Source organism: Metopolophium dirhodum, chromosome 1 (assembly GCF_019925205.1).
Source record: "Metopolophium dirhodum isolate CAU chromosome 1, ASM1992520v1, whole genome shotgun sequence".
Lineage (NCBI taxonomy): Eukaryota > Metazoa > Arthropoda > Insecta > Hemiptera > Aphididae > Metopolophium > Metopolophium dirhodum.
Window position 1 is genome coordinate 152799691 of NC_083560.1, and position 12659 is coordinate 152812349.

The 12659-nt window shown below is 28.0% G+C and overlaps 1 protein-coding gene across 1 annotated transcript; it reads left to right on the forward strand.

The window, feature by feature from the left end:
- Positions 1-5027: 5027 nt before the first annotated feature.
- On the forward strand, positions 5028-11858 carry LOC132933397 (uncharacterized). Its single transcript, XM_060999690.1, has 11 exons — positions 5028-5056; positions 5223-5419; positions 5477-5608; positions 9090-9154; positions 9863-10025; positions 10089-10358; positions 10433-10471; positions 10546-10596; positions 10656-10748; positions 10897-11088; positions 11153-11858. Exons 1-11 carry the CDS (start codon positions 5028-5030, stop codon positions 11368-11370), a joined length of 1449 nt encoding a protein of 482 aa, XP_060855673.1. The 3' UTR covers positions 11371-11858.
- Positions 11859-12659: the final 801 nt, after the last annotated feature.

Below are 12659 nucleotides of genomic sequence, written 5' to 3' on the forward strand. Positions count from 1 at the left end.
TTTTTCAGATAGTAATATAATAGAAGCTATATGCAAACTTATAAAGTGATCATATTTAGTGTTATGCAGAACTCTTTTTAGCACAATTGGCCCGGTATAGAGAAGGAATTGTCGAAATTCAGTTGCTTTCCAGCGTTTGCTTTCTTTTAACGATCTTGGAACCCTTGCAAATTCTACAGGTACAAACTTAGTAAATGAAATTAATGTATCACTCATTATGTTAATTTCTCTTGCAGCAAGCTTATGAGGGGGCCGACCAAAACACCAAGTGTTAACTACAAATATCTTCACAACTCCAAGACATATTAAATGCATGTAGTCCAAAGATACATCAGTAACTAGACGAAAACCAGGAATTTTTTCTAAAATGGATGTACCTGTGTGATGATTAGAGTGAATTTTTGCTAGAAAATCAGTTTTTTTAGTAAAATTTAGTTCAGGAAAACATACTCTGCCACAAAAATATTCCCCTTCTTGGGAACATTTAGTACATGAGGAGTATCCAGAATGTCCTTTGATAAAAAGAATACTAGCCTTTGCCACAGCATCAAATAAAAACATAGTAATTTTAAGCTTTGTATGTTTATTTTTAATAATTAAACCATCAGTGGTTAATTTTAAAGATTCATTGACAAAATCACTTAACATATCATTGAAATCGTTAGGTTTTTCTGAACCATGATAAATACCAATTGGAAAAATGTTGGGTTGAATTTTCACATTTTTAACTATACACAAAATAGGGTAAAACTGGCTAGAGGAAGATTTGAAAAGTGGTAAACCATCAATGTTTATACTTACTTCAATAATATTAGGAATATTTATTAAATCAATATGTTTAAACATACTATTCAAACCATTCGTTATCCCCAAATGAAAATATGACCCAGGATTAACATGACGCGTAATCGTTGTTCGCGGTGTGTTTTAAAATGTTCTAGGATCCTTGGGAATATTTTTTAATTCAGGCACCAAACATATAATTTGTAGCAATTATTTTAGTGCTAAATGGGTGATTCTGTTTTTTACAGCCCAAAGTTTAAGGTGCTGTATAACTTGTTCAGTTAATGACAAATTGTCAAATAATTTATTTCTAGGCTCGTCATTATTTTCTGTATTAATAAAGTTAGTTTATGTATTTTGATGCTCTGTTGTAGTTTTATTAATAAAATTATCATAATATATAGTGTTTAATTCAGTTGGTTCACATGGAAGTTCTACAGTATGGTTTAAGTTTTCTAGTTCGGGATTAACTGGCTGTGTAATGTTATTAACAACTATATTATTATTATTTGCTAAATTAGAATTATAATTAGTAGCATTATTATTACTAGTTCTTAATATTGTTAAATTATTCAATTAATTTTGAATGGCCCTATTAAGTTTCCATTTAGTTCCTAGTTTCTTATTCATGTTGTATTAATTGTAGTTACAGGTTACATATACCTATTATATACTTATATAATTTTTACATAGGTACTCATTTTATTCACTTATATAAGTATATTCATGTGTATACATTTAACATATTAAATAGGTACTTACTATATTATGGTATCGAAGTACAAAACCGTTTCACGTTTGAATACTGCAGTATTATATATTATTATATTCATGTACCTATTGGTACTAATTAATATGTTTGGTACAGAAGGAAAAGTGCATAATATATGTCTAATTATTGAAAACACGTTTGATACTTTGATTTCAAAATATTTGTAAATTGCAAATCACTTAATTTTAAGGTTAAAGTCAATACTCAATAGCCGGTTGGTTATGACTGGAAAATGGAATTACGTAATGACTGTGGTCATCTATAGTCGCGCGCGGTGGCATATAAATTATTATTAGTTTATAAATAGTTGTTGATAATATTAAGTAGGTAATCACAATAATATGTCAATAAAAGATTATTCATATGGAATAATCGTTGATATTATGAATTGAATATTCTTAATATAATATAATGTATAAATATAATATTTCATAAGAATATAATAAGAATGGATTGATATTATTTTTTAATTGATTGTGATTATAATAAATTATTAAGAATATTCATGAAATAATAAAAACTCTTCAGAATAAATTACCTTTTGAACATCCAGAATAATCAAAGAAGGAATGGAACATTTAAGGATTAATACTAGAACAATTGGTGTTACTTGGGCAGTAGTAAAAACGGCAGTACAAAGTATAGACGGTGCCGCCACCGACAAAGAAATATTTGCGACACGCTAAAAAGAGCTAGCTAATAACACATACACAATAGAAACCTTAAACTTATCAAACAGGGTACATAACATTTTTACAGCACTTTTAAGTCAGTTTGCTTTCGAAACCAGTTCATTAATTACGATTATCGAAGCCGCAAAGGGGGGGGGGGGGGAGGAATCCACTCGAGCATACTCACGCCGCGCGAACTCGCAAAACATTGAACACAAATTAAACTAAAATTACCAATAAATTTAAATTTACAACCAACTCAAGCGAAATATATGAATTAAAAAAAATTACAAAAATGGCCGTATTTTATAGTGGAAACCAAATCGTATTTTTAATAAGAATTCCATTAATTACAGAATTAGAATTAACTTTATATAAAATTTTACCTATACCACATCAGGTCAGAACAAGAAAAAATGGATCTATAGGCAACAAACATAGTGTTATCTTAAAACCAGAATACCAAAACGTAGGCATAACTAAAAACCGTAGACAATACACAACGTTCACCGAAACACAATTACTTCACTGCACAGAAACAGAAATATTTACAATTTGTCCAGAATTTCAACCTATACAATACAATCATAAAATCAGTCTTGCGAAATTTCATTATTAAGAAATTCGGATAAATTACCACAAACATGCGAAGCAGGAATAATAGTTTTAACGAAAAATGTATAAGATGTAACGGGGACGCTGATAATTGATAAGCTTATTGAGCTTCAATTAAGACGTCTTCAATATAAGTGTAATCCTGCACCACCAACAGCTCGACTTCAGCACCACTGTAATAAGAACAAGTAAAGGTAAGTATCACTATCGGACTATTGACTTTTACCTTATAACCATAACAAGATTTTTGCAATCGTTCTACACCGCCCAAGGGGCCATTGCACATGGTGCGTTTTTTTTTAAGTGGTGATCGCCATGAGCCATAATCCACTGTTTTACCCTACCTAGTTTAAACCACATGAGTATGAGAAACTACACAAAATTCAAACCCAATGAATTGGTATTAATACAAATTAATAACATCGTATATCACCTGATAATTTGTCTTCACTAAACTCACCGTTTCAAGGCATTGCCAATAGATAATATTACGTAATATCAAACAATGCGCATTTAACCAAATATAACCAATTAATGTTACTGACATATCCTGTCGAACAGCACGAAAACGGTGTACCTTACAACGATATAATACCTAATAGTATCGCAATGGCCAAGTTTTTTATATTTGATAAGTAAACATTTGGAAACTACTGTTTGTAATGAGTTGGTATTAATACAAATTAATAACATCAAGGCATTGCCAATAGATAATATTGAATTATTAGAGACAACTGTGAATTTAGTTTTTAAAAAGGTACCTACCGTGTATATGAGATACCGTGTATATATCAAGTAAGTATATTATATTATAGGTTTTATTACTAAGTATGTATGACGTATAATAGTTAACAATTTAAATTATTAAAATTATCCGTCAATTTTTGTATGTCTCCAGGCATGGATGTGGGCCAGCATGATGGTAAATCAAACATTTTTGGGGCTCAGAAGTACAACATCGAACCTGTTATGGAAAATTATTCAATAAATGTATGTTTAATATTGAGTTTAAAAATATACTCCAACTAATATTGCTGTGTTTCCTCTTGGCCAGTAGGCAAATCTTGATTTTGCCCGCTTAATAATTAAATCATCTTCGTATGATGTTGATTTAGCTAATTTTACCAATGCCTTAAAATCAGAGTGGACTGGACACCACCATTCTGTGCACTGTAGTAAAATATTATGTAAGTATGCTTTTTAAATAATAAATTTTTACTACATAGGTATTAATTATTTTTTTTTTTTAATAGGCTAAGGACAACTTACAGAACAGTGTAATAATTGTGTTTTAATATTTATTTAATGTAAACAATTTACCTGTTTGACTAACTCCATACATTCAACTTTAAATGTTTTTTCCGTTGGTTTTTGGACGATCACTGGATTTTTTCGTCATTTACGAGGTTTGTTGAATTTACCTCGGGAAACTTCTTAGACACAGAAACATGGGATTCAAGTTGTTTTAAAATATTATTTTCCAGTTTTGCCAGTTTTGTGTTCAACAGTTCATCAATTTGGTTTATAGTTACCATTTCTTCTTTGTCCTTTTTCTGTTGTAAAATATTTGTTGTATTATTACTATTAGTTTTAATATTTTAGACTTAGTTATGTTTATCTTACCAATTCAACATCTTTTTGTTTTAAATGTTCACCCTCTGTGTGAATTGTCTCATATTTGAGTTGTAGGGTTTCCAAAGATTTTGGATAGTTGTTCATTTTTAAATAATTTTCAAATAATAAAATAAAATTTTCAAATAATATAAGGTATACTGAACAACAGACAGTAGACTGATGAGCATAAGATGAATGTTGTAAAATGTAATGTTGTAAAATATACCATTTTAATCATGGTTAGGAAAAACCCAAATTTTATCTAAGTTCACTATTTTCATAAATGTTAACATTTTTTTTCTCTGTACAAATACATATACTTGTATACATAGTTGAATGTACTTATGTTATTAATAATACAATTTATTTTTTATTTTTAATTGTTTTTATTCTTTATACACAACTTTTTTTTTTAAAGTTTGTGTATTATTTTAAATACCTATCCATTGTAATATTGTGAAAGTTGTTTAGTTATTCAACTAAACTAGATTTTGTTTAGTTTTATCTATCTAACATTTTTAAATATGTACTCAAATAAAGAAAAAATTGATATGGTAAAATGCTATACTAAAATGATAATGATTACTAGAGCTGCAGAAAGGTTTGAAATTATTTTGTAAATAATAAAAATGCATATTATACATATATCTTAGTGAAGAAAAAGATAACACTCAAAGTGATCTACAAAAAACAAATAAGATGTACTGATACCAAAAAAACTAATAAATACGAATAATTGTATACATCTAATGTTATATAAAATATAGATTATACAAAAATCGGTATCCTGATCGTTCTTGTCCAGCACATTCAATATTTTATTATTTATATAAAAATCTTGAAGAACTTGAGAGCTTTACAAAACCAAAAATTAGAGTTTCAATTGTAACGAATGGCAGCAATTCTTTTTCCGTATTGGCCAAATTGATTGAAAATCCACAAATATCTTTAAGAACTGTAGCAGGTATTCCTAATAAATAAAAATTAAAAATTAAAGTTTATTCTGAGTTTAAAATTCCAGATGAATTAAATATGACATATTCTGCAGTTCAGAAAATTGCTAAAAAACACAAATATCACGCATACCTGGCCCATCCTGTTCAGCAACTTCAAGCAAATGATTATGAAAGGCGGCTTAATTTTATTGCTCATTGTATGGTAATGTTACGCTGTCGAGCTCTTGCGAGTAGTTGACCCGACAACTCGCACCGTACAATGGTTATTACCATTAATAATATTAATAAATAAACAAGAACATTAATATTATACGTGATTGTTGCTGCACAACACGACTATTGGTCGTGCTAATAATAATAATAATACAAAATAAAATTTATGAGGACGTCTCCTGCTAATAATAATCAAATGGTAATACAAAATATTCAAAAATATAATAATATAACATACGACAAATAATGAAGAATATAGGACTTATCACTGCGCCCAATTGTACCGGAACGTGCTCGTGGACGGGCTAACACCATAGCCACGAAAAGTGATTACTCCGAATATAGTACTACTCCGAATAAATTACTACGAATATCAGTTACTCCGAATATGGCTGCTGAAAATGATGATACCACGAACAATCATAATTCCGATAATGATATTACTCCGAAAATATTGCTACGAATATCAGTTGTTCCGAAAATATACAACTACGAAATAATAACCACGGTTTTAGATATGCACATAGGCGCAATTTGGGGGGTGACTTGGAGGGCCTTAGCCTCTCCAAAACTTGTATTTGAATTGATTATTGAAGTATTAAATCCTTCATTAGTTAGGTATCTAATCTGCATAATCCAAAAAACGATTTTTTAGAAATTATTTTCTTAAGTTAAAACAATGATTCATTATTCACGTGATTAGATATCGGATTCACTCACAGGCCACCAAGCATAAAGTAGGTTTAATAATAGTAATATAGTTTTACAAATTATGAATTGCCTACTAATCACAATACATTAGGTAACCAGGTAACCTACTGGCTACTGATAATATTTAAATTTTTTTACAATAATATAGCCAATACACAATAGTGATTTTTTTATAAATTTGCAGTTCGACGGTTACAATTCTAATATAAATAATATAATATAATAACAATAATATGTACCATACCTACCTGAATGTTATTTTTTTAGCAATACGAGCGGTATTAATTTTTTGTAGGAGTTAACACTGTATTTTGTAGTAGTTAACACTATCTTTTGTAGGAGTTAACACTACATTTGTAGGAGTTTACCATTCCCCATTTGAACAGCGACAGAGCCCCCCCCCCCCCCCCCCCAATGGTCTGATTCATTTAAATATGTAAAGCACCTCAAAGTCAAAAAAAGAAATGGCACCTATGGATATACAATATACATCCATGATAATAATATATATTATCAATTTTCATACGCATAACGTCATAACCTATTTACATAATATATTTTAAGTGTTTTCTTGTTTCTTCTAAAATAGCCATAAGTACCTACTTTACTGTTTATTTTAAATTTGATTATTTTTTTATTCTTGAACATATAGGTACTTACGTTATATTAACATTAAATTTATTGACTATTAACATATTTTATTATTTAGCAGTTTAGTACCTACCTAAGTTTAGTTGCTCTTAAGTCCTAAGAATATGCAATTTTAAATAAACATAATATGTTAATTATTGAAGTTAACCTGTATTAGGTGAATAAATAAATAATTGGTATGTAACGTACCTATGGCCTAGAATAAATCTTAGATTATATTATTATTATTTATAAAATTATTATTGATTATTTATTTACGGGCTATGTAAGCCCAATATTATTTGGCGGTGGTCGTTTGGGCGAAGGTAATTATTTTGATAAAAAAAAAAAAAAAATAGTCTGTGTGGGTAATTATCATTTAAACCGTTTAGTCGAATAAAATTATTTTTATAGGTAAGATAAAAACCTGGTGACTTTGATTTAGGACTATATTATTATCCTCAGTACAAATATTTTAATAACCACTCAGAAACTACTCATTCGAATTTTTAATTTGGTATAGGTACCTAAAAAAAATATCCACTAAATAATTTACAGTAAAAGGGGGGGGGTTTACACAGTTTTCATTTTAAAAACAGAAGTCTGTATTACCACAGGACATTTCTTAAATAGTATCATTGATTATAAATACTAGTTTAAATACTAATTTATAATCAATGATAGTATTACTTGATACAATTACTTGAATCAGTGGCACCGAACTCATATATCATGTGAAGCGATCGCTTCAATTCTTAATGGGTGGGTATAAGTGAGAATCATGTAGAAACTCAAATAAAATAATATTAACAAAAAAAGTTGTGTGTGTTTTTAAACCATATTCGATGGCTGTAAAGTTTTGGTGGGTGGGTGGATAAAAATTCTAGATTTCACTTCACGAAAGATTTCTGAAAAACCATTTTATTAGTTATTAATTTATTATTCTGTTTATTTCATTTTTTTTTTATACCTTCCTACCTTTATATTTTATAAGGTTATAATAATATAATATTTATAATAGATATTGCACTAGTATTATGTTATTTTGATTGATAGGTATAGTGTATACACTAGTTACCTATATATACCTACGTGACGTGTTACATATGTTTGAATTTCTATGCATGAAACAACAATACAACATTTGTGTATTATTTAACTGTTTAGCTTAAACTATAATAATTTGTATTAAATCCTTATTATATAACCCTTTTGGCCTTTTGTTATTAATATTAATTTTTATACCTATATAGGCACCTATTATCATTGTTTAAAACAATTAGTTTTATATTTTTATATTTTTTTGTTTAACTGTATTTTACTTCTGATCAGGTGGCCCTGCTGGGAGCCTTCCTATTCCGTAATTAATGTTATTTTATGTCACCCCACGTACGTATGTATAGATTGTAAGTAAAAAAAGTTTAAAAAAAAAACTGTACTTACAAATGTACAGAATATAATATATGGAAATCATTGAAATAAATTATGTTTAATAAAAGTAAAAATTAAATAGTTTTGTGTTAATATAATTGAAGTGAAGAAGTCAATATTCTATTAATATTTATATGTTATGTTGTAGAATAGTTTGAAGAAGTTTAACTAAAATTTAAAAATGTACTCTCCCGTACAGCTCACGATTTTTTATTTTTTATAAAACGATTTGTTTTTATGCTTAAAACGATGGTATGAAAACCGTTTTACAGAAACCATTATTTTAGAACTAATAGCCGTTTCAAATTTGTGGTTATATATAGTATAGGGCCCAGCGGTTCCCAACCTTTGGGCCGCGGCCCACAAGCGGGCCGTGAAAAATATAATATTAAATATTATATATATTTAAAATAATATTATTATATATTTGTATTATATACCTAATAATATTTCTGGTTATATTGGTTATAATAATATTTAATTATTATTAACTACACTACTACAGTGTACAATTATAGTATACTATTAACGCTATCGAACGTTTGAATAAATAAGCACCTATACTACCATTTGAACTTGTTAGTTCCTACACATGTTTAAAAATCGTCAATGTATATAGAAATTGCAACATAATTAGTTAATTAATTTATGTATAAAATATTAGGTTAACAATTCTGAATTCATTACTTATAGATCGATTACGATTGGTAGAAAGGAGAGTAAGGAGAGAAACACAGCAGATTATAAATGGCCACCAGGTAAATATAAATATAAACACTAGGTAATAAATATTTAATATACCTACATAAAAGATGCATTTTTTCTGTCAAATTACATAACAGATTTTAATTTACGTCATTAAAAAAATAGGAACTATTTCCATATTTTTTTTCCAAATTATTATATTATAATGAAAATTAAGTATATTTTTTATTATTTAATAAAGTGTATAAAGCAAAATAAAAGAATTTAAAATGATTATTTTACTCAATGGAAAATTTAAAAAAGGAACATCTTTAAGCAAATATTATGTATTTATAATATATATAGTTGTTGTGCTTTATAAATTATATTTGATTATAATATAAAATATAAATTGATGTTTATTTTTTTACTCAATAAAATAACAAAAGTTACATCATAACTAAGTAGATATAAATCTATTTAGTCATAAGATGGATGTTATTTTAATAAATAATTACAATTTGCATTCTTGCTGCTATTTTTAAAGTATAATTGCACACACAATACATACCAAAATTATATTATAATTATTATAGTTTTAAAAATAATAATAATATTGTTTATTTATGATAAAATATCTAATATACTATACGTTAAGTTACTTTTGTTTATATTGAAAAGAATAAAAACAAAACTTAATTCTTAGTTGTTTTAAGCATTATAGTTCTTTAGGATACTACTTACTAAGACTACCAATGTAGTTATTTCCAATGTTATTGTAGGTTCGGAGAGCAATATTAACAAGTAGAGACACCAATAACCAATTACTAACTGCTGCACTTCAAAATGTCAGAAATGGCCGATACGACATTTCAGCATTCCTTCGACGAGTTGCTCACTCTGCAAGTGGTTACTGGGATCAACAAATTGGCCATTTACCAACGGGTAAATTTATCTTGTTTTTATTAATTTAATTTTTACTAAACAATTATAAATAATAAAAAATAGATGAGCAATTAAATGATCAACCACCAAATGCATTGGTACTTAGACCTCTTCAACCACCAAATGCATTGGTACTTAGACCTCTTCAACCACCACAATGCCAGTCAGGACGTATAATGCGTGGTGCTGGAAGGGGCAAACATCAAGCCCGGGTACAATCTGCTGTTCGACCCCCTGTTTTACATGCAGCAAGAGGCCAGAGACGCCGAGGACGTCCCAATACTAGCAGAAGGCTCCCTCCTCATCAGAGATTAAATGAAGAAGCAATGGAAGGTTTGTATGGCTGAAATTTTAAGATAAATTAAACAATTTTATAGATATGTTTAAAATGTTAAATTTGTTTATAGACAACATAATGGAAGTTCTACCGGAACCAGAAATCGAAGGTACAAATTATATTAATGTTTACAAATAATATAAATTATAATGAAGCAGATTTAATATTTATCTTTTTCTGTAGTTGTGCATTTTGAAGTAGTTGAAGCACTTACAGCTGAAAATGAACATTTAGGTAAGACAAAATATTTATTGTTTAAATCAATATTAATATGAAAATACTTGTATTCTAAGAGGATGAAAATTTTGAGATCGTGGTGGTTGGAACAGATGCTGAAGAATTGAACATCATCAATTTGGAGGATCAGACATTACCACAAATACTAGGTTACACGTCTTATGTACATTATATTCCTAATGTAAAAATTGTTATTAGTTTAAACAAAATATTATTAACTATTATTAATACTAATTAAGTAATAATATAAAAAATAAAAATATTACATTAACTATAACTTATTTTATACTTAAGCAGGCGAGGAATATGATCGTTGTTTTGTTTGTTGGCAACGCAGAGCTGTCGTTGTAGGTATAAATATTGTTCTGCCATGTGGACACGGGTGGTGTTGTGATGTGTGTGCTCGGCGATTGTCCAAATGTCCCGTCTGCAGGGCAGAATATCCAAGAACCCTAAATATAAATATTATGTTGACAAGTTTTAATAACGGTATATATTGGTATGTTTTGACTTTTAACGGTTAATATAAAAATATATTTACTTTTTGCAATAGACTCATGGATACGCAACATTAACAGCCTTTTAGACCCGACAGGCAGTAACTGCATTTGTTGTGGGAGGGCTTATAGGGACGCCCAAAATGGCTCAAGGTATGTGTACCTATATTGTGGACATGGATGGAGGTGCATGGATTGTACAATCTCACTTCCATACAATTGTGAAGTATGTGATGATACTGTGGATGGTGTTGCACAAATGTTCATAAGCTGATTGCTGATCAATTTATAATAATATATAAGTTTGTATTTTTTTTCGACTTCATTGAGCCATTTACCTATTAGTAGTTTTTTTTTTTTTTTTATAATAAACATTATTCTCTAACTAAAATCATTACTTTTCGTTTACTATTTTAAAATACCTATATTTATTAGTGTGATGGTAATTTGGTCAACAATATAAAAATAAGTAGGTATAATATAATATTTAGTATTAGTATATATAAGTATTATATAAGTATTCAATATTTAAGTATTATAAAATAAAATAAGTATATGAATAAATATAAAAATGTAGAAAAAATTTACGATCAAATAAAACTGGAATATTACAATTTTAGTTTATTAATTTTAAGACAGATTTCCTGACAAAAACCTATTTATGAATAATTATATTTTTTATAATTTATCATTAACTTTTCTTTAATACAGAAATTTAGCAAATTATACTTATCTTAGTAGGTAGATATTTTATTTATGCTTAGTACATAGATGACTAATAATTTCAACACCATTTTTAATAGAAAATGGACATAATGATTAATGATTTATCAGTAGTTCTGGTAGTTCATCATCTTAAACATATTAGGCAGTTTTGAACTTACAAAGAAACCTCATACCAGAGGTTCAAAAACATATTAAATATAATACATACCTAAAATACTAATTATTTAGTCGTTAATTTAATAAAATTCTTGTGTCAATGTTTTTGTTTGAGAAAATGTAAAAAAAATTCATTTTTTTTTATTCATTCAAAGGTTTTTGTTTTGTAGGTACTTATGTAAAAACCAACAATTAATTTTAACTCTAAATAAGCATTTACAAAGTAAAATCTCAAAAAAATAAAAATAAATAGACAATCATAAAAATATTGTTACATTATGCAAATCAATGTTTACTAGTTTTAATAAATTAAGATTTATGGTTAGGTAATAGGTATACCGTTTACCTATTACAAAATCGGCTCACCGTGAAATATTCTAGAACTGTGGTTGGTTGAACCACAGAATAGATTAAATTTTATATTAAAATTAAATTTAAATTTATATTAAATTTCATATATTCTGTGGTTGAACCATGTAGTTAACTAATGGTTAACCATTAGTTATTCCTTATTTATACCGCGGATACCACATAGTTGAGTTCAATTGGTTCAATCTCAATCCTAGTTCCTACCATGACTAACTAAATTTATTTAGTCATGGTTCCTACTACCCCCTGGGCCATGAGCGTGTATAGTGTGTACTGTGTTCAGTATGTTCATACTTCATAGTAGCCAGTAGG